Source organism: Tympanuchus pallidicinctus, unplaced genomic scaffold (assembly GCF_026119805.1).
Source record: "Tympanuchus pallidicinctus isolate F22 unplaced genomic scaffold, pur_lepc_1.0 scaffold4, whole genome shotgun sequence".
Classification (NCBI taxonomy): Eukaryota; Metazoa; Chordata; class Aves; order Galliformes; family Phasianidae; genus Tympanuchus; species Tympanuchus pallidicinctus.
In genome coordinates, this window is record NW_026294758.1 from 33203580 (window position 1) to 33226209 (window position 22630).

Sequence of the window (22630 nt, forward strand, 5' to 3'; positions counted from 1 at the left end):
CTAACAATCTGCCGCCACTTGGCGACAGATCAATCACAGTTATGTCTGACATGCAACTAGGAAAATTAATGCTAGAGAGCTTATGAAGTCTTGAAAGCAATCAATCATTATGATGAAACACTCAACAGAATCATAGAATAAAAATTTGTGTGTTTAGTGCTCTTAGTAATTATTATAATTATTTTTAATCTTGTCTAATTTACTTTGGACTGACCAAAGATTTAAATTATTGATGGTTAGGATGATTAGCATGGTTAGCAGCAGCACTTTTCCAGACATGGGTTGTATCTTGACTTAGATATTCTTAATTTCCCTGAATTCAAGATGAAAAGTTTCCCTTCCATCTCTCAACAGAACTGTATGTTATATTCCTTTAAGGTAAACTAATAGATACAATCTCTACTCCACACCATCAATGTTGTCAGATCTACCATGTCTACTCCCACTTAGCAATATTCTGAAGGAAGTATCATTAACAGCAGGCCCTCTTAATAGAATAAAATTCTGTCAATTTGAATTAGAGGCAGGAGTATCTGATTAAAATAGAGTCAGCTGTCTACTCATTGAGTAATTGTTCAGCGGTACCTGCAAAAAATACGCAGTCTGATCACAATAAGCTTGTCCAAAATACACAGGAATTTTGTAACAGAGGCAAAAATGAATCACCAGGTACCTTAAATGTAAAAAAACCTGTGCTTACAAGTGCTGCCCCGTGTCTTTCAGCTACTAAGATATACTTGCATACACAGGACAGAGCATCATACTAAATATTGTAAGAAGCTGCAAATTAAAAAGGAAAGGGTCATTCTATTCATAGTGACAATGCCATTTATATGTGTTTACAGTCTCTATTCTTTTAACAGTTTTCTTCATTTTTTGATCAGTCATATATTATGTTGCTGACTAAGGAGGCTTAATTTGGAAACATAACCAGTCTATTTAGTGATTGTAGTATATTTCAACAGCTCATGCAATTTAGGTCCCAACCTTTCTCTAAGGCTCTTTACAAGTGAGAAATGACATTATAAGTCTGGCTGAGGTGACTTAAAAAGTTCCACTAAAAAGAGTAATTCCCTAAAAGAAAAAGAAATCTCCCTAATTAATAAATCTGAGAAGTCAAAAATATATCCTGTAACACCAGGAAATAGTAGACTGTCACGGTCTGAAAATATATATATATATAAAAAATTTTCTCATACCATGTGATCCAACCACAGCATTCAAGAAAAAGCATTTTAACATTGGCGAGGATTATGAATTTTCAGGAAATTACCATTCTATATGTCTAATCACTACAGAAGTTGATTTTACATAGGTAACTGAACAGAGATGTCATGCTTGTAATGGGATGGTCTTCTACATTCAAGTGAATTATATCTAGATTTGGTCCACTTTTAATACTACCTTGTTTTTTATGCAAATTTGGAACATTTAAATGCTAGGTCCTTCAGGCATTATTACATTTATCTCCATGCAGTATTCTAAAAATTGGTGTCTAATTAATCTAGTCAGTTGAATTCCTTCCAAAGAGAATGGGAGGAAAAAAAAGATAAGTCCAAACAGTGAGTACACTTTCCCTGGGATAAGACAACTTTTTTTTTCTTGAGAGCATCTTACTGCAGTGTTACTGCAAAAAGCACACATAAGACAAGCTTAAAATGAGACACCAAAATTTTGTATAGTCAAAGGTAGATCAGGTGAATCATTTAATTTATTCTTTCTCAAGCAGCATAATCAGAAGAACACTTTTCCACTTTTTCTCTCATGAAACCAGCATAGCTTTATGTTCCAAAGCTGTACAAGAGCTAGCAGCTAGGTAAAAATGCTTTTACATACACGCTTAATTTGTTTTACCTAGGGATAAGAAACACAGATTCACATTGCCAGTTTCTCTACCTCTTTTTAACAGCCTAGGCAAAACTTAAAGTGCAAGATTTTCTCAGAAAAAAAATTATCTGGGTTGAGTGAATACACTGTATTTGCTACGTAGTGACTTTATTTACTATACCTTGTTGGTTTTTTTTGAGCCTGTGACAGATGATGGTGACAGCATATTTAAGATATGCAACAGCAGCTGGAAGCAATGAGTGAAAAAATGTAAGCAATAATACTGCATCTCCTGAGATCAGTGCAGGGCAGGAGGAGCTCCATGTGCAGAGCAAAAGCTCCCTTCAGCCCAGGAGAGGCCCATGGAGGAGCAGGCTGTCCCCTTGTAGCCCATGGGCACCAATGCAAGGCAGATCTCTACATTCAGCCATGGAGGAGCCCATGTTGCAGCAGTGGGTAAGACCTGAATGAGATACAGCCCATGGAGAGCCCTCAGTAGGAGCTGTGCTCCAGGCTGGAGCTGCAGCCCTGGAGAGCAACCCTCAAAGGGGCAGGAGGGCTAGGGGAGCTGCTGCCCATGGGGACAGTGGTGGAGCAGTGCCTGGAGTGTGGGCCTCACTGTACAGAGTTGTGTTGGATCAGTGTTGGGAGAGCTGCCACCTGAGGCAAACCCACCTAGTATCAGTTTGGCAAGAATTTCTTGTGAGAGGGGTCCATGCAGAGTAGCAGCAGAGTGACCATGAAGGAGCAAGAGAGAAAAAGTGTTATGGACTGACTGCAGCTCCCATTCTCTGATTCCCTGCAACCCTGCAAGGAGGTAGAGGATAGAAGACAGACTAGGCGGCAATTTTTTAGCTTGCTTTTAGTTTATACTACTTTGACCTGTTATGAACTGGCAGTTATCTTCCTATTTTGAAATGTTTTGCCCATGATGGTAATTGTTTAGCGATCTTCTTATCCTTATCTCAACCCCTAAAATCTTTTCCCCTTCTGCCTTTGAGGAGTGGGAGTGAAACCTATCAGGATGAAAGCACTACACCAATTTAGAACACTCTTGATAGCATTTATCAAAAATATCAACTTTCTGTACATATTACTTTTTTATTTTTCTTCAAATGTTTAGTGTTATGGAGACTATTGCGAAGATCTGATCTGAATGAGTTGAGAGTCAATACTTAACTGAGAAGTCCTTGGAAAGGTTTCTACCACTTCCAGCCAAACCCGAAAGATACATCATAGACTCATAGAATTGCTCAGATTGGAAGGGAGCTCAAAGATCATCTAGTTCCAATCTCCTGCCATGAGCAGGGACGCCACTTTCCTCTAGATCATAAACAAATTACTGTTCCAAAACCCACAAAGAAAGGACTCAGAGCCAAGTATTTCTAGAGGCTGCAATTCAGTAAAGCACCCATTTTCAGAAAGGGCACTTACCATCTACTTATGTTGCATTTCAGCATCTGTAGGACTTAAATCTGTATGTCTGATTTTCTGAATTGCCTTCTGTTTTAGATAGTGTACCGGGCTAAGGGAATCTGAGCTTATAAAATAGTATGGCAATCGCTTTGCGCCACTTTTCCCTGCTATAAGAACACTAGTGCCTCCTTTATCTTATCCCTTGTCAATTGTTTAGATTAGCTGATCAGATGATGAATGATCTAAAATATATACATATAGTATATATAAGGCCAGATGCAATGTTTCAGAAAAAGCTCTGTAAAATACTTGCACTGATGATAATTTCAAAGTTAAAGTTATAAAAACTGTCTACATAGCAAGCTTTCATTGCATTGGGCCCCAAGGCACTTTGGAAACTTTAAACATAAACCCATTTAATTCCTCAATCAAGAAAGAGAATCCACGTTAAGAAAAAAAAATTTTGTTCAAATAAACAGAGAACATGAAAGAACATAACTTTTTTGTAGGCTAAGAGGGAGGTAAAGGAAGGCAAAAAGTCAACATATCCAGCTGAAAATACTTCAATAAGCATATTCACTTCGTCTGGATATATGCATTCGTTCACATAAATTATTTTCAAAGTAAGACATTCCAGCTAGATGATGAAGCAAAGAGTAGTGACCAATTGGTGGCTGTCAAGAACCTAATAGCTTCCTACAGATAAGTTTTTTTTTTTCCTTTTAAAAAATATTTTTTTTCTTTTGAAGTGGAATCACAAATACTGGGAAAAAAGGTTGGGAGCCTTCCAACTGTTCATCAAAATCAACATATTCATGGTAAGTAGCCTTCAGTGTGAGTATCCAAGAAGGATAGCATGAAAGAAAGAGACATATACCTACGTAGACAAGTGTTTTGAAATTACAGCATTATTTTAGCATTGATTTCTTAATAAACTGAAAGTCTATGTAGATGTCCAAAGAATGTGGTTAGTAGGTCCGAGTTATTAGCAATATGAATAGCAGAAATATAACACAATCCGTTCTTTGACTATTCTGCATTATTAGAACAATAGATTTATTAATCCTCTTATTTTATTGAATCATTGAATCAAATAAAATAAATCACCACAGAACTAGCACAAAAAAGATCTGCACTCATAAAGAGCACAAACAGCTGCAACTCTGATTTATCTGAGGTTGACAAATCTCACTCTGTACGACAAGACCTTAAAAACACTGAGTTTCTGCATGGTTTACACGCTGGGCAGATGTGAAAAGGATCAGTTTACATTAAGGAATATAGATTTAAGCCTTAAGAAGAGCAGAATCACAGAAAGTTTTGATCAAAAGTTAGTGGATCACTATACAAAGACATGCAAGAGTAGTTTTCTTGTTGTTTGGCTTGTTTCTTTGAAAAAAAAAACTGCAATGAAGTCTCAAATTCCTCAAATATGAAAAAATAAGATATCCCAGTTACAAATGAATAGTATTACAGATTTCTTAGTAGTTACAAGTCAATATAGAGCTACAGCCAGAGCATATAATATTTTAAAAGGCTTTGAAACAATAACAGATAATGTCAATAGGCAAGTCTCCTTCTTGTCATTAGCCCCTTACAGAGAGAAATTGACCTTAGGTGCAAACTAGTTGATTCTAGGCCTGTTGGTCAGAACCCAGCTGCAGTACAGAAACAGAAGGATCTGTCTCTGAGAATGGATTCCTGTAGCTAGCAAAACTGAGTCAGAGTAGGAAGGAAGTAGCTAGGTATGTAGTCCTCCTACTCTATGTACGGAAGACAGCAAAATCAGGGACTGCATCTCCAGATGTCTGTATTTTGGAGCTGTTCATCATTGGGAATGTACTAAAAAAAGCTCTTGTAACTAAAACCTGGTGTACTTATGTTTGGCAAAAGAGAAAAACTTACAGTCTGCTGCATCAAAAAGCAGAACAGTAATGTACCATTACTCCATTACTACCACTACTACTACTACCAAGTAATAATTACAGAAAATTTCCACACTTTAGTGCAACTGCTTTCTGCCAGTTCTAATGCTACTCTCATTATGGAAGTCTCCCAATGAGCCAAACTCTTCTCTTAGCAACACTAAGTGTGCCTCTTTTGCCATAGCTGACTTAGGCCTTGGCTTCATTCCATACTAGTAATTTATTTCAAGGCAATATTAGAATGCTTAATATTTTTCAAGGAAGAAGTGTTTAGGTTTAATGTTAAAATTTTACTTGGTAGAATTGCGTAAGAATGAGTGATTTTGTGTGCTACAAAGAATTCGAATTGTTGCTCTGCATTTCGTGTGTACTCTATTTCTGCTGTTGAACCTTTGTGCAAAAAAAATCCACTTATCAACAGATAGTGTTGATAACAGATACTCTGTTTTTACCTTTTCGGCCTTCACTTTTCCTTCAGGCTGTTTTTGTCTACTACCAACAGCATGCATTCAACAATGAAAAAAAAAATCTTTGTAGCAGACAAGAAATAAATGCCTCCTCTCTATTCACGTGTTCTGTTACTCCAAGCACTACTGTTGATATCTACATTCAGGGTGATTTTGAGAGTACATAAGTTCAGATAAACTATATGTCTGGCTGTAAAATTAATTTCCATAGATCTGAATTTTTCTATGTATTATTCTGGAGAGTGATGCAAAACAAATGCTTCCATACTTCCTTTGCATTGGTCTTACTAAATGTTTACATGTATCTTGGCTGAAAATTGGCTGCTTATTCAAATAGCACTTTACATTGGGCAATGGAAAAACATGTGAGAAAAGGAAAGTGAAGTTTCTTTTAGCAAATCAAAGTATAATCAAATCACTAGATAATTCACTTCCTTATATTCTGTGTATTCTCCATTTAATATTCCTGATTTCTGTGGTGCTGGGAATCCCTATCCAATGATACAAACCACACAGCATTCCAAGGTAAATCTTTGGAAACCATAACACCACTCATGGTGGCACAAACCAATATCTCAATTATATGTCTCTCACTCCCTAGAACAGAAGCCTTTCACTAAAAATCTCAGAGCATTTTGCTTTATACTTCCCTTTTTTTTTTTTTTTTTTTCAGGAAAAATCTAAACTCGATAAAGACTTTCAGAATCATGCTTCCAAAAAATGTGTTTTTTCCAGTAAATGTGCTATTTTTTAAGATATGCCAGAGTTCACTGCAGAAGAATCTGTATTTGTAGTACAGTCCACAGTAATACAGAACTAACCAACAAATAAGCAGCGACATATTCAACTTTCTGTTAAAGACATGCTGTGTCATGTTCAGCCAGTCACACAGAGGATTTCAAAGGACATGAGAGATGCTTAACACTGGATTTCTGTGTTTTTTGTCTTTCCCTCATTTGGCACACTTTGTGACAAGGAGAGGATACTTCCATAGTACTGCTTGCGTAAAAACCTTCTATGCTCTCCTAGATCCAGGGCAAAGCTCTTCTTCTTGCTCTCAGGCTTCATGTGCCAAAAGCAGCACAGGCAGGAGGATCACAGATTAAGCTGAGCAGCTGTGCCTGGCACTTCAGGTCACACAGTGAACACAAAACCTTTTTTTTGGTTGCCTTAACATTAGAGACACAGCTTGAGGAGGAACATGGAATAGCAATATCACAAGTCTTATATTTTTGCTTCTACGTGTGAATGAGAATTTATAGAGATAGATACATATGCTTGAATGCAACATACAGAAAACAATAAGTGAAATACTATTTCTGGCTAGCATTGCTGAAAATTAAATCTGACTCCATTCTTAGAATTCTATGACTTTACTAGCCTCGTTCTCACTTACTCTTTTTGTTCAGGTATGTCTTCCAACAGCGTAGAAAGAAAATCCTGGAAAACAAACAAAACACCACAAATAGTGTGTTTATGAAGAGATAACTATGTGTCTGCATTGCTAAAAAGCAACAGATTTTTAAAGACTGCATATAATAAACAGTAAGAACAAAGTTTACATATCTGCCCTGGTGCTATACTGCCCAATTATTTATACAACAAGCATTATGTTTGTTAGTTTTTCAACCCATTCAAGGAAAAAGTGTCAATATTGAAAGAAAATGGACTTGAAAAGCTTGTTGACTATTTCAACATAATCCTTTTTAATTTCTCTATAAGAATACACAAACTATAGCTGTTAAAAGCTGGAGATTCATATACTCAGAGGGTCATAAACATCAGAATCAGGGGTATTCTTCACATTCTCTTTATTGTTCTTGTGCTATCACGTTATCATTAATGTGTAATTATTTATGAAAATATCATTAATTATATGAACATATTTGAATGTTGGCTTTTTTTTTTTTTCATTCCTCTACGCACCCAATTGATCAAAGGCCACACCTACCCTGACAAAATTCTCAGTCTTGCTGTGAATCACACCATGGAGTAAATTCTTCAAAGAGAAGGAAGACAGAATTTCTTTCATGGATTAAGAAGGAAAGTGCTATGACAGTGGAACAACATTACTATCATCCTCACTTATAACAGTATGATAAGACCTCTTTATAGAAAGTTCTACTTGACATTACTGAATGGCTCTCTGACACCCCATGCTATCCACAACATAGCATTATTAAAGACAGTCACTCTTCATCAGTCTAAATACCCACAAAGCATAGGAATCCTTCTTCACACTTGCTAAAAATTTGGACTCATCTCTTCTGTCTTATCTTAATTGTTTGTATTTCAATGCTCCAAAACAGAATAGGAAAACAAAGTACTTCAGACCTCACACCTACATGTCTTCATGTCTTTTAACATTTGCTGGTTATTAATTCTGCCTGACATACCACCATCATAGGACTGACTTTTCAGTTGCTTATAATTTTACCAAACACTAAATATCAGGAGTGACTTTTCAACCTCAGGCTATTTTTGCCTTCCTTTCCAAGTAAAATGGTTCAGAACAGTTAAATGGCAAACCTGGGAGATTAAGATTTAATGCCATTTTTTTAAGAGACTTTAGTGACCTTAAACTTTGAAGCAAAGACTTGTGGATGGATGGCTGAGTCAAATCACAAAACAAAATACAAATTGCATTTTTTTTCTGACAAGAAATTCAATGAAGTCAGAAAGAAAACACAAGTTAGCAATCATGTCACCACAGTGCATTATTGTTAACAAATCGGCTTATTAATATATATTTTAAATCATATTGCATTATTTTATAATTTTGAGTGATCTGTTATTATTAATAATATTAGTAGTAGTAGTTCTAAATAATCTCAATTCCCTATGTACTCCTATTGCTCCTCTGTGGCTGGAAACTCAGAGGCCAAAAAACAGCTTTTCCTTATAGACAGAAAATGTTACTCTGAAGTTTGTGAAATGAATAATGAATATTAAAGGAAAAAAATCTTTTTTATCAAAAACTCAAATCTAGATATTATTAGTGATATTATACTTCATGATAAAAAAAATAATTTCAGTTCAACTCTCTAATTAAATATACATAGATAAAGTTGTATAAAAGCAGTAACTCAAGATGGTATATCTAAAGGGGTGTTCAGTTAGTAACAAATGCGTTTTTGCTCCAGATACATTTACATCTAATTCTTTATGGAAACTACTGACTCAAACTATCTCAATCAATTATACAATTTTAAAATTACTTAAAAAATTGGCAAACATTATTTTGTCCCTTTTGGGGGTGAAAATAAATAATAAGCACCCTTCTTAGGATGCAGGTGGAAGACTGGATGCCTGAAAAGCCAACTGTGTGGGATGTGGCAAAAGAAGGATGGCCAGCATGGCAAGAAAGGTGATTGTCTCCCTCTGCTCTACTCTTGTGAGGCTCCGCACGGAGTGCTGCAACAAGGCCTTGGGCCCCAAGTACAATGAAGACATGGAACTAGTAGAGCTGGCCTGATGATCAGAGGGCTAGAACACTTCTCCTATGAAGAAAAGTTGAGGGTGCTGGGCTTATTTAGCTTGGGGAAGGCTCTGGGAGACCTCACTGTGGCATTCCAATACTTAGAGGGAGCTTATAAACAGAAAGCAGACTGACTTTTTACACAGGCAGATAGTGATAGGACAAGTGGAAATGATTTTAAACTAAAAGAGGGGAGATTTACCGGGAGGCTGGTAATAAGCAGTCCACCCCAGGAGACTGTCTTAGGAGTGGTGCTCTTTAACATCTTTATCAATGACATCAATGATGGAATTGATTGCATACTCAGGAAGTTTGGTGATGGCACCAAGCTGAGTGGTATGGTTGACACAGTGGAAGAAAGGGATGCCATTTAGACCTCAATAACTCAAAAGGTGGACCTGGGTGAATCTAATGAGGTTCAACACAGCAAAGTGCAAAGTTTTGCACTTGGGCCAGAGGAATCCCAGGCATCCATACAGACTGGAAGGAGTGGTCCTTGAGAGCAGCCCTGCAGAGAAGGATCTAGGGGTCCTGGTTGATGAAAAACTTAACATGAGCCAGCAGTGTGCTCTTGCAGCTCGAAAAGTAAATAGTATCCTGGGCTCCATCAGAAGAGGGGTGGCCAGCAGGGACAGGGAGGTGATTGTCTCTCCACCATGCCCTTGTGAGGCCCCATCTGGAGTACAGCATCCAGGTCTGGGGCCCCCAGTACAAGAAAGATGCAGCTGTTAGAGAGTGTCCAGTGGAGGGGCTCCTGATCAGAGAACTGGAGCACCTCCCCAACAAAGACAGGCTGAGGGAGCTGGGCTTGTTCAGCCCAGAGAACAGAAGGCTGTGGGGTGACCTCAGTGCAGCCTTCCCGTACTTAAATGGAACCTACAAGGGAGGGGAGTCAACTCTTTACAAGGGTAAATAATGGCAGGACAAGAGGAAATGGTTTTAAGTTGAGGGAGAGAAGACTTAGGTTGGATATCAAGGGAAGTTCTTTACCAAGACAGTGGTGAGGTGCTGGAACAGGCTGCCCCAAGTAGGCCTTGGATGCCCCGTCCCTGAAGGTGTTCAAGGCCAGGTTGGATGTGGCCCTAGGCAGCGTGGTCTAGTATTAGAGATGTAGATTGGTGGCCTTGCATGCAGCAGGGGGGTTGGAGCTTCATGACCCTTCAGATCCCTTCCAACCCAAGCCATTCTATGATTCTATGATTTAGATTAGATGTCAGAGCGTGTTGAGGTACTGTCACAAGCTGCCCAGAGAAGTTGTGTATGTCCCATTCCTGGAGACATTCAAGGACAGGTTGAATGGGGCCCTTGGCAGCCTGATCTAATGGGCAGCAACCTTGTCCACAGCAGGGGTTTGGAACTCTTATATACGCACAGTTTAAATATAATCAATGAAAAGTCAAAATATCTAAGTTTGTAAAACAATTCTATTTGTTTAAACTTTAACAAATAAAAGAAGTTGAATAGAAAGAAAAGCATATGGTATGGCAAAAAGAGTGCCAACCATGGAACAATTAATGGAGAACAAAATACCAAACAGCTGCTTTACATCTGATTAGCACCTATTTTACATAATCTTTGGGAAGATCTTTTGGAAAGATCTTTGGGAAAAAAAATATAAATAAAAGAATTGTGATCATATAATAGTTAAAGATTGTCCCACATTGCATACATGTAAGAAAAGCCAGCAAAGGTTCTTACTACACAGCTAAAATATTTCAACGAAATAGATAGGAATATGTTTACAGAATCACAGACTCATAGAATGGTTTGAGTTGGAAGAGACCTTAAAGATTGTTTCAAATACCTCTGCCACTGCGTAGGAGATCTTTGTCTGGATCATACTGCCATAGCCTCACACAAATTGGTCTTGAACAGTTCCAGGCATGGAGCATGCACAACTTCCCTTTGCAACCTGTTCTAATGTCTCATCATAGTTGTCACAAAGAACGTCTAATCAAACTATACCCTCTTTCAGCTTGAAGCCCTTGCCCCTTGTCCTATCACTGCATTCCCTGACAAAGAGTCCCCCTCCAGCTTCCTGTACGTTTCTAAGTACAGGAAGACTGCAATGAGGCCTACCTAGAGCTTTCTCTTCTCCAGATGGAACAATCCCAGTTATCAGCTTTTCTAAACAGAATAGGTACTCCAGTCTATTCAAAGAGGAAACTAATTCAATATGATAAAAATGGCCCATCTATTTTATTTTACAAGCACACGAGTGTAAAGAAAGCAAAGACCCTTGTCCTATAGGCTGCTGTGGCTGGGACAGTGTCAGAATCCACACCACACTCCATGGATTTCAACAGCTGTTTACTCAAGCTCACAAGTCAAGCATGGAACAGCTGAGGCCAAACTGCAATTATATAAGTTTAAATAAAAATAAGTATTAGGAAAAGATTCTAGATGATGAAACATCAAAATACATACAGACTGCATTGTTAAGCTTCCAATTCTAGGTGAAACAGTTCTAAAAACAGATAGTTGAATGATTGTGAATGACTGTGAATGAATGTGTGCACAGACCAACTTTTGGTGTGAAAAAGATAATCGCATGCACATACATAAAAAGGTATGCAGGAAGATGTTGATGTAGACATGCACACTAAGCTTGGATTCATACATCTGCCTTTAAAACTTCCAAGTATAGCATAAAATATTATTTTTTGAAGTGCTGTCTTCTTACTTGTCATTTTACATGAGCAAACTGTAGCTCTATCAGATGATTGAACACTACAAACCTTTGGTTATTATTGTATCAGAAGTACATAAAAATGAAAGGCTGCAAACAGTTCAGTTTCCAATGTGTTCTTATTTCAATATCAAACTGAACAACTTTAACTGCATTACGAGTATCAGCAACTTGCACTCCTGGATATTATTCATAGTCAGTAACACTCTATCCATTATTTAAAAAATTCATTCAATGCAGTATTAAGTGAAAGAAAAATGGAAGACTTTCTTAAAATCCTTCTTGGAGATTCCTGACTTGTCTGTTAACGATTCAACTAAAACAAACAAAAACTACTATTAAAAACATACTGAGCATGCAATCAAAATGAGGGAAAAAAAAAGCACTGATTAATGGTTCACATCTGAAGTCATTTCCTTGCACCTGCAGCTCTCATCTATGAAAAGTACTACAAAAACCACTGAAAACAAGACTGGTATTCAGAACGTGGACAATTATTTTCACTACTTTTACTTTACCCCTTCCCCACAATTCCTAAAGCTGAGAACTTCTACAATTATTTTGGACAAGCTGGAAGTACAACATTATGACATTTAAACTTACCATTCATACCTCAATTTATTTTAAATCTTTTATTCATTTAAACCTGGACAGCACATTTGCTCAGGCAGGATCCTGAATAATAAACTTTATACTAACTTGACTTCATTACTCCTGCATTTTCAGTTCCTGCTGTGATTATTTATTTACCAATACCAACATAAATACAGTCTTTAAGATTTCTTACAGAGAAAGAAAACACATTCACGGTTGGATATAGTCCTATTTGCTTTGCACTTGCTAACATACTGATCAACCAACGGGTTCATGCTAAAATTCAGCCTTGCCCTTAATTTACAACTATACACCTGCCTAAACAGGATTAACTCTTCCCATCAACCCAGTAGGAACTCGATTTACGCTGGTATGAAACAAGGTAAGAGTACAAAAAGCATCGCCTCTTTATACCTGATTCTCAAGCAAAGCCATTTAGGAATGTTTAAGACATCCAGCTCTTGCTAAAAATGTTTACTGTATAGAACCAGAGTACTTTCATAGTATAGTACACAGTAAATCAAGATCCACCAAATCAAATATCTTCAAATAAGCACCTGTTTTTGATCTACATCAAGCACATAGCTATGTACATACTCAAATAAAAAGCAGCCCAAGAAAACTAAAATAAAAGCATCACTTACTCTTGCTTGACTAATTAAAAAACATTAAACAGGTTTTTATCCAATTGCTCAAAACAATGGTCTTTCTGTGCAGAAACAGCATATGAGACTAGAGTAAGATAAGCAATAAACTGATGTTTCATAGCAAAGTGCTGGGCAGAATAAGAAATCTCTACGTACAATAACTAGTAGCATAATGTGCTAGAACATCTTGCAGCATTTGGAAACTCTGCAGACACAACTCATCTCATGTCAAGAAGGAAAGTGATCTAGTAGCAACTAGAGCCCTTTTTCTCACCAAAATTCCTGCATCTGACTATAATCAGATTAAAACACCAAGCTACTTCAGGCCTTTAGTACTTTCATGATTTCTGTAATTTTCAGAACATCTTAAGTTGTGTAATTCTGTAGCTCACATTTATGATTTTGGACACAATCATAGGGACAAAGCTTGTATAGTCACTAGTGTTTTCCACTCTATGCTAAATACAACTGCTCAGGGTCTAAGTAACACAGTACAGGAAACAGCTGTAGCAGTGGAAAAATTAACTGCCTCAGCACCCCAAATATTCCTCTACAGGGCAGAATTGCTGCAGTTGAGCAATTAAACTTAAATATTGTGTGACTTGACATAAAAAAGAATCTGCAGGCCACTGAGTTATTTTTAAAGATACAGAGACAGATGGCCCGTTCAGAGTGAGAACCGAAATACCAGGCGCACTGAGCAAAGAATCACTGCCCTGGAAGAAAGTGGAATGTGTTGGACTCCGTTCCCTCAAGAGCGATATTCTGTGTTGAAAGGAGAACACATAGATTTATCTATGATTTATCTATGATATCCATGATATACACTGTCCTGAATCCTCTTTATCTATGATATTCACTGTCCTGAATCCTCTTTAAGATTTAAACTGTCACACCACAAAACACAGTCTTCAACAAAGAAACTAATTTCAGAAATTCACTCATGCCCCTTCTCTCTTTTCCTGCTCTTCACTCTCATCACATTGCTCTCCTATTTGTCATGTCATGGCTTTTGTTCCAGGACTGTTTTTAACAATGATGACTTCAGTGAACTAGTTCATACACTTCCACAAATAACTATGTTTACAACATTACAGATGCAAAAAGATGCTGTGATTGTTTCATCACTAGTGAAATGTTCCTTAGAACTTTGGGTTTAGAGAGTTATGTCTTTCCTTTTTCAAAGCAATAGACCTGAGAAGACTATTTCTCTTTTAGTGATATAGGTAGAGGTTACAGGACCTTTTCAGAAAGATCTGGGGGAAGTCAATTTCTATCTATAACTGCAGTTGGGTTTTCTACCTAAGAGATGCTACAGTATTTTGTGGTGTGACTTACTCAGTCTTTCTGTCTGAAGCCATTCTACTTTTCATGGCATAATTGTATAATATTTATGTCAAGTAGGAAAGAAGCTAAGTCTGTAGTGCAAGTGATTCATATGTGTAGTGGATTTTGGAAGGACAAATTCTGATTCTTAATTCAGTGCTATTTTTCAAAAGCCAAGCCTTTACCAATCGAAGAAGAAATAATTTTCTATGAGAATATCTGCTCTTGACTGCCACTGCAACAGTGCATCTTAAAATATCCCTTGTGGTTAATACTTCAGCAACAGAAAGAGGCAAGAAATTGTTTTAGACAGCATGAGAGTATGGAGCATGATAAGAAAACTTTTAAAGGTGATGTGACAAGACTGTAATAAATGTGTGTGCAATGTCATACTGTGACAGTGACACTGACAGTGGGGAGGAGGCAGTTCTCATAAGACTGAAATGAAAAGAACCAAACAAAGCAACACAATCAGAGGAAGGAATAAAGGAAGAATGTAATACGCATACACCGTTTCTACTTATAGAGTTACATTCCTACTCTGTGTTTCTTCTTTCTCAAGAAAAGAGAGTTATCCAGGAAGATACTGATTACAACTAAAATCCAGAAATTAAGAGTACAATACAAAAGACAATTACAGGAGAGTAAATGACCTGTATTTGTATTTGAGAACATCAGAACCTATGAACACAATCTTTCCAAGTATCAAGCTGACAGCCTAAAACAAATTTAATCCATTGCTTACATTATTTGATACATACAAGGAATCAGATTCAAGTATCACAGTGAAAAATGGTATTGCCTCCTAACAGTCATATCACCAATACGGCTAAGCTACAATTGCCGTTCATTTTCCACCACAACCAGAAGTAGTCATTTAGATAGTCAAACAGAAAGTTGATGTCCTTTGTGTTTCAAAATGTGAGTAACAATCCTGAACGCTGTACCTGAGAAAGAACAAGCTGTCCGTGGAACTTATGGATGAATTTTCGTAAAGATGCAAGGTATGAAGCCTCTCCTAATGTACTTGCCAGAGACCGCAAAAGAAAATAACCCTGCAAGAAATTAAGCAAAAAACAAATAGGATGCTATGAATACACTGATATCTAGGAGAAAGAAATCTTTGTAATAGTAGTAAACCAATCTCAATAAAAATCAGCTTACAAAACTCACCTTTAAATAATGAACTTGCATGAATACTTTTTCTGCTTTAAGACCATGTTTGACAAAAGATGCTCCAGATTCACTCACTTCTCCCGTACTCTCCTTGTGAGGCCTAAAATGGTAAGAGACTAGTGAAGTCTTTGATAAGTAAGAAATAGCTCATGTATTACATCTTCTCATAGTTGAACCACTGTACACATCCTAGTAACTTAAAAACTTCAGCTGGGATAGAAAAGAAAGCCATTACCAAGTTAGTGCACTATCTTTACTGACAGGTTGACATTATGTTACATGCCATCCTACAATGCACAGACACATTATGAAGAAACAAAACAGAAAACAGGCATTTTAAGCAAAAGGGAAGAGAAGGATACTGCAGTCATTATATTCAACTACAGATTCTCTTCTTACACCTGAGTGCTGACTTAACAGCTTACACAATTATATTTACAAGAATAAATTCTTTCATTCGCATGTAATACATTGCAGAAAAAAATACTTTTTTGGCTTTCATTTTGGTGTTTGTTGTTGGAAAAAAAATTTCAAAGTTTTAAAAGAGCAAGCTTTACAAACACATGCTGTCAACAGTTTTTGAGCTGGTGTGGCCCAGTTCCATAACAAAATGGGGCAGAGGAACCCAAAGATTCACACTCTGGGAGAGTGGGAAGGGGGAAAAATTAGAAAGAGTAGGGAGATAGACCTAAAAACAAAACAACGGCAGTGAGATAAGGGAGGAAACTAATGTACTAAATATAACAGCAGAATCTGAGATAACACAATATAATAAAATATAATTGGAAATTAATTAAAATGGGAGAGAATGTCCAAAACCAAAGGCCTTACTCCACTTCTGAAGGTAACATGGCTGGGAAGCACACACAGAGACAAGCAGTAAAAGGAAAAGGTCATCTCATGACTTCTGAGCAGTTTTATCTTTCCCTCTAAACAGGAAATGGAAACGGAACAGTGAAAGTCCTCTGGGAGATGCAGTTCTTCTTTTCTGAGAACCAGGTACCCAAAACTATCAACAATCCATGGAACTGGGGCCTTAACTCTTTAATCCCCAGTGTACTACATGATGTTATGATGTGGAATATCAATGACAAAAATCATTAAAACCATGACACGCACGTTTGTGTGTGTAGTGGAAATGCTAATGACCTGAAACAATGATCAAGCACCTGGTGGGAAGGCAGAGCCGACCCAGGGGAGCTCAGGTGAAACTGACTGGAAGCGATGGAGTCCACTTCTTCTCAGATGTCATTTAAAAGTTGGCAGTGGAGATGAGGGCATCTCTTGCCAGACATACCTGACTGCTTGGGGCTTCCAAGGGCAAGCAGCTCTTTTCCTTCATTTATGTATCTGTGCCTGCTGTATTTGAGCTCATGTTCATTTGCTGTAACCAAGGACTTTGCCACCCTGCTATTATCATCTGATTATAGCATTACATGTTTTTCGGACAAATATAGAATAAACTGCCTGATTTTAAAACATAATACAGAATCTGGTGTGCATGAAGTTTATGGCAGTGGAGTCTGAAGGGTTTCTAGGCTCTTACAAGCACAAACTAAAACTAAAGAGAAGCTATGAAAACATAGCTTTACCCATTTCGAAAATATCCCACCAAGCAGTGGTCTGAGAAGAGATGCTTGTCTTAACAGCCTATCCCTGTTACTGAACCAACCTCTTTAAATCTCTTGGTGGATTTTGAATTGCTAGCCTCAGAAACCAAACATACTTTCCCCAATTCAAGAGAATAAGAGCAACACAGGCCACAGAGTGCAGACTTCTTCAAACCACGTACCCTCCCTTCACTTCTCATAAGTAGTCCCAATAGTCAAACTTCTTTCAGATCCATATTGCTTTGAGAAAAATATTCTTTTTTTTTTTTTTTTTTGTCTCTGCAGTGCTCTCTTATTACAATTTCGCCAATTTTTTATTATTATAACAATTAAGCCATTTTTTCCTCAAGTGCCAGCTTTATAACCTGAACACATCAAATTCATTATACACATTAAAATCTCTGGCAAAAGGTAACTGCTTAAAATAGAAAAAGAAAATGATGTTTAAATTTTATGTTGTTTCTAACACACAGTCCTTTACCATGCAGTATTTGTATATGGCAAAGGAGATAAGTGATAGTAAGAAAGGCTTTTTTAAGTATGTCAACAGTAAAAGAAAGACTAGGTGGGTCCCTACTAAATGTGAGCACACAGTGTCCACCCTCAGCAAGTTTGCTGACGATTCAAGGTTGACAGGAAGGCTGACACAGCAGAAGGTTGTGCTGCCATTCAGCACGATCTGGACGGGCTGGAAAGCTGGGCAGAGGGGAACCAGGTGATGTTTAACAAGAGCAAGTGTAGAGTCTTGCACCTGGGGACAAATAATCGCATGCACCAGTACAGGCTGGGGGACCACCTGCTGGAGAGGAGCTCTGTGCAGAGAGATCTGGAGGGCTTGGTGGACAGCAGGTTGGCCATGAGCCAGCAGTGTGCCCTGGTGGCCAAGAGGGCCAATGGCATCCTGGCGGGCATTAAAAAGAGTGTGGCCAGCAGGTCGAGGGAGGTGATCCTCCCCCTCTGCACTGCCCTGTTGAGTCCTCACCTGGAGTACTGTGTCCAGAATGGGCTCCCCAGTACAAAAAAGACAGAGATCTCCTGGCAAGAGTCCAGTGGAGGACCACAAACAAGGTGAAGGGCCTGGAGCTCATCTCTTACGAGGAAAGGCTGAGAGACCTTGGTCTGTTCAGCCTTGAGAGGAAGACTGAGAGGGGATCTGATCAGTGCCTATAAATATCTAAGGTGTGGGAGGCAAAGGTACAAGGCCAGGCTCTTTTCAGTGGTGCGTGGTGACAGAACAAGTGGAAATGATCACCAAGTGAAGCACAGAAAGTTCTGCAGAAATATGTTTAAGAACTTCTTCAGGGTAAACGTGACAGAGCACTGAAACAAACTGCCCAGAGTAATTGTGGAGTCTCCTCTGGAGATGTTCGAGACCCACCCACATGCCCACCTGTGCAACCTGACCTAGGGAGCCTGCTTTTGTAGGGACGTTGGACTTGATCTCTAGAGATCCCCTCCAACCCCTATAGTTCTCTAATTCTGTGATTTTCTAATTTTCTTTCAGGAGAGATCCTCCTTCAATGTTGAAGGATGAATTAAGGACACCTTATTTTATGGTAACTTCCATTCTTCAAGACAGTGTAACCATTGGCAATACCTAGGCAATATCTGCAACAGCGTGTAAATGCTCAGAAAGTTACTGTTTTATGCTGTCAGTACTTCAGTACACTTGTGTAAAGCAGTGGTTAGTGTATTTACAGCACAGAGACCAAAAGTTCGTTACACTGACCTACAGAATCTGACATCTAGTCTAGCAGATTAAGCTAGGCATAACAATAAAGGCAAGGTGAATCAAAGTATTTAAGCTACTACTTGACAGATTTTTGCTACTGCCACATTTCTGCATGAAGCAAAAGATGCTGCTTTTGTTAGTGAGGATAAAGTAAAAATACCAATCCCTAGGAAATCCGTGGTAATTAAATGGCTTGACGATGATGAAAAGCTACTCAGAGACTATGAGAGAATAGTGAAGGGCACATTTCCTCACAGAGTGATAGAATAAACTCTTTAAATACCTACAGAGCAGGCACATGTTTCAGGAGTGAAATGGGTAAGGTTACTGATATGACTTAAGTGGAACTCAGAAAAACACTCAGATGTCAAAACTGCTTTGTCTTGATGAACAATCTCAAACTGAAGTTCAGTTGTAAGGATCAGGACAGGATACAATCTCAGTACCATTTTTTGTTGTCACTGAATGAAAAAGACATCTCTAGTCTTTATTTTCATACCACAGGGAAGTGGATAACAGAGCAGGCATTGACGCTGGCCAGCAGATGAGTGCAGTGCCAGGACACTCATATTTTGCTTTTATCCCTTCAGACTTGCTTCAAACTCTGAGAAAATATACAGTTTGGTCTGTAATCATATCATATATGAGTAATACATTTAACTGACATAAATCCCTTTAATATTAAGATTTGTTGGTGCTGCCTTTCAGAGTTCCTGCTTGCTGAAAAGACTTATCTACTTCTGTCACACCTGGCTTTGTTTTTTGCAGGTAGCATCCAAGAAGTTACTATAACATAATAAAAAATATCCATAATAAGAAGAAACATAATGCTAATGATTGTATCTGAATATATTCATTTCCTGGAACAAAAGTTAATAGGATCAACTGTCAAACTTCACACAGGTTTTTCCTGCTGTCTGATGAAAACATAGAAAATCATGTAATTGTCCAGGAGAGAACAAAAACACTTGTGAAAAAGGTTATGTTCAGAAAGTGGGCCTGATGATTTCTGTCTTCCTGGCATAATTAGCAAGAAGGGACAGTCACCATTTATTTTCAGTATCCTTGCATAAAAACACAAGCCTGAACCAGCACAACTCAATAGGGACTTAAAACTCAGTGCAAATCAAAGACATGAAATTTTCTCTTGAATACCAACACTAGAACACAGACAGACATACTTTCAGGTATATAACCAAATCAGTATATTTGCAAAAAGAGAACATTTTTCAAGTCCACAGTAAAATGACAAAAACATTCATAAAAATAAAAAATTGTAAAAAATATTTATATCTGACTGAGAGCTGTAGAAAGTCCTTAGATGCAACCAAAGGAAACTGGAGCAATCAAAGAGGCAGAAACTGACAGAATCCCAAACTGGCATCATAATTGTCTCCAGAAGTGCATAGTAGAGGCATATTTTTCAAACAATAAGTGATTCTCATCCTTTTGTATTAGCACTGAGAATTCTACTACATGCAATGTAGTAAATGCAAGAAGTTTATTACAGACACTCATTTCTACTATGTAAATGAGTAGAAAATTTAAGTATCAGTTTCAAGATCATAGACTCATAGAATGGCTTAGGTTGGAAAGAATCCTAAAGATCATGTAATGGAGCCCACTTACCATGGGCAAGGCTGCCACCCACTATATTATTTTGCCCATGCAACCTGCTCTTGAATACCACGAGAGAAGGGGCATCCACAGCTTCTCTAAACTGTGTTCCAGTGCCTCATCATCCCTGTCATAAAGAATTTCTACCTCATAGCTAATATAAATTCTGATCTAAAGACATTACCTCTTGTCCAGTCACTATACACTCTGATAAAGAGTCCATCTCTAATAAAGAACCCTTGTAATGTACCAGAAGACTACAATGAGGTCTCCTGGAACCTTCTGTTCTTCAGGCTGAACAAGCACAGCTCCCTCAACTTTTTTCATATGAAAGGTGCTCCAGCCTTTTGATCACTTTTATGGCCTCCTCCAAAAGCTCCACAACTTTCCTCTTTCCTGTGCTGGAGGCCCCTGACCTGGACACAGTAGTTCCATGCAGTAGGGTACAGTCACTTCCCTTGTCCTGCTAGCTACAAGATAAAGAGTTTCAAACTGTAACAGATATTTTGGCCCTTAGAAGAACAATTTTTAAAATTCACAACACATACACATCTTAGTCATATCATTTTATTCAGATTTGGCAGTTACATGCCATAGTCTGCATGTGCCTGTCTTCAGCCATAGAAAATATATTTGTTGCTCCTTCAAATATGAAATTTGTTCAGGAAATGTTTTCCCCACACCACCCCAGATATAGGGAAACTCTTGTAAACTGCTTGGAGACATTTTTTACCAATCTAAATCCCATTTGGAAAGCTTTCTGTAATAGAATGAAAAGTAATTGCATTATAGAGAAGATGAATAACCTCATCAATTTAAGTTGACTTTTCTTTTTTTCTTTAGAAGGAAATAAGGAAGTATAGTGGATTTAATCACATGTATACCCTTTGAAAGGAGAAAACAGTAGAAAACAGCAGGGAGGAAGGGAGGGAGGAAGAGAGGGAGAAAAGAATATGAGAAAGCAAATATTACACCATCACAGCTTTACCTTAAAACTTGCAGCTCTTCTTCAGAGTTCTGCACCTCATCTCTGAGTCGTCGCCAGCGAAGTAAAGCTTTCAATTCCTGCTGCTCTTTTTCTTCATCACACGAAAGCTGTTTAGTGGAAAAAAATTATTAATTGGTGTTTTCCAGCAGACAACAAAATTTTCCAGAGAGTAACTGATGTTGTTTTCTTTTAATACCCAAGCAATGAAAGATACAGTGCAAACACACGTTAAAAAAAACAAACAAACAAACAAACAAAAAAAAAAACAACAGTTATACTCTCTTGTTTAAGAGTTAATAGCAGAACTAAGAAAAACAGAAGCCTCACAGATCAAACTCGGTGTTTTCCCTTTAGTGACTGGCTATAAGATAACTGAATACACAGTACAGATAGCTCACATACTGGTTGCACCTTTACTTTTCTCAGTCTTGAAAGCAAAGAGCTCTTCCATGTCCTGACTTTATCCCTCTTCCTACTATGCCTGTCACCCTGGTGAAAGTTCCCTTGTAATTTTCTACATTAAAATAACATCAGGAGATGCATGCTTATGAAATAAATGTTAGGTTGTCAGCACACACATCAATAACTAATCTATGTTTTTTGTTATAAGAAAAGATGAGATGGGAGAAGGTAAAAGCAGCTAATATTCTCCTACATCACATTAGTATTTCAGTCACAACTGCAATTATTGGTAGACAGTATGGAATACACACATAACCTTACAATTGTAGTATCACACAGAACCAAAACTACTCAGTTAAAAAAAAAACAATAATAAAAGCAACAATAGATTTTCTGACTGTATAAATTTGTAAATTTAATAAATCAGAAAATTTATACGGTCAGGGAATAAACACCCTGTTTTGTTGCTCATTGCTTTCCAGCAACTACATGGAAAGGTGCCAACTACAATGGAAAAGCTTTCAAACAAAAGTGCAGACTTAAAGAGAGCAGCTCACCATAGGGGAGTGATGCCCAAATGCAAGAATGAATTTTAAGACCAGAAGGGAAAAGCAAAGTGTTGGGATAGCCTTCCCTTCTTCCTCATTCCGGAAGCATTTTAAATGTCAAGCAACTCTAATTCGTTTAGAACTATGAATACTTCTGATATTTAATAAAATGGAGGCTCAGAAGAGCT

General features: G+C 37.8%; 1 protein-coding gene across 7 annotated transcripts in view; it reads right to left on the reverse strand.

Annotated features, from left to right (window-relative positions):
• The window catches only part of AOPEP (aminopeptidase O (putative)), a 182162-nt gene that overhangs the window by 81797 nt on the left and 77735 nt on the right, over positions 1–22630 (reverse strand). For all 7 annotated transcript variants that reach the window (XM_052701164.1, XM_052701162.1, XM_052701161.1 and 4 more), the window contains exons 7-10: positions 21493–21599; positions 15543–15645; positions 15317–15424; positions 7032–7075 (exon numbers count right to left, since the gene is read on the reverse strand). In XM_052701164.1, the coding sequence (XP_052557124.1) occupies positions 7032–7075; positions 15317–15424; positions 15543–15645; positions 21493–21599 (362 nt within the window). The remainder of the gene's footprint in view (positions 1–7031; positions 7076–15316; positions 15425–15542; positions 15646–21492; positions 21600–22630) is intronic.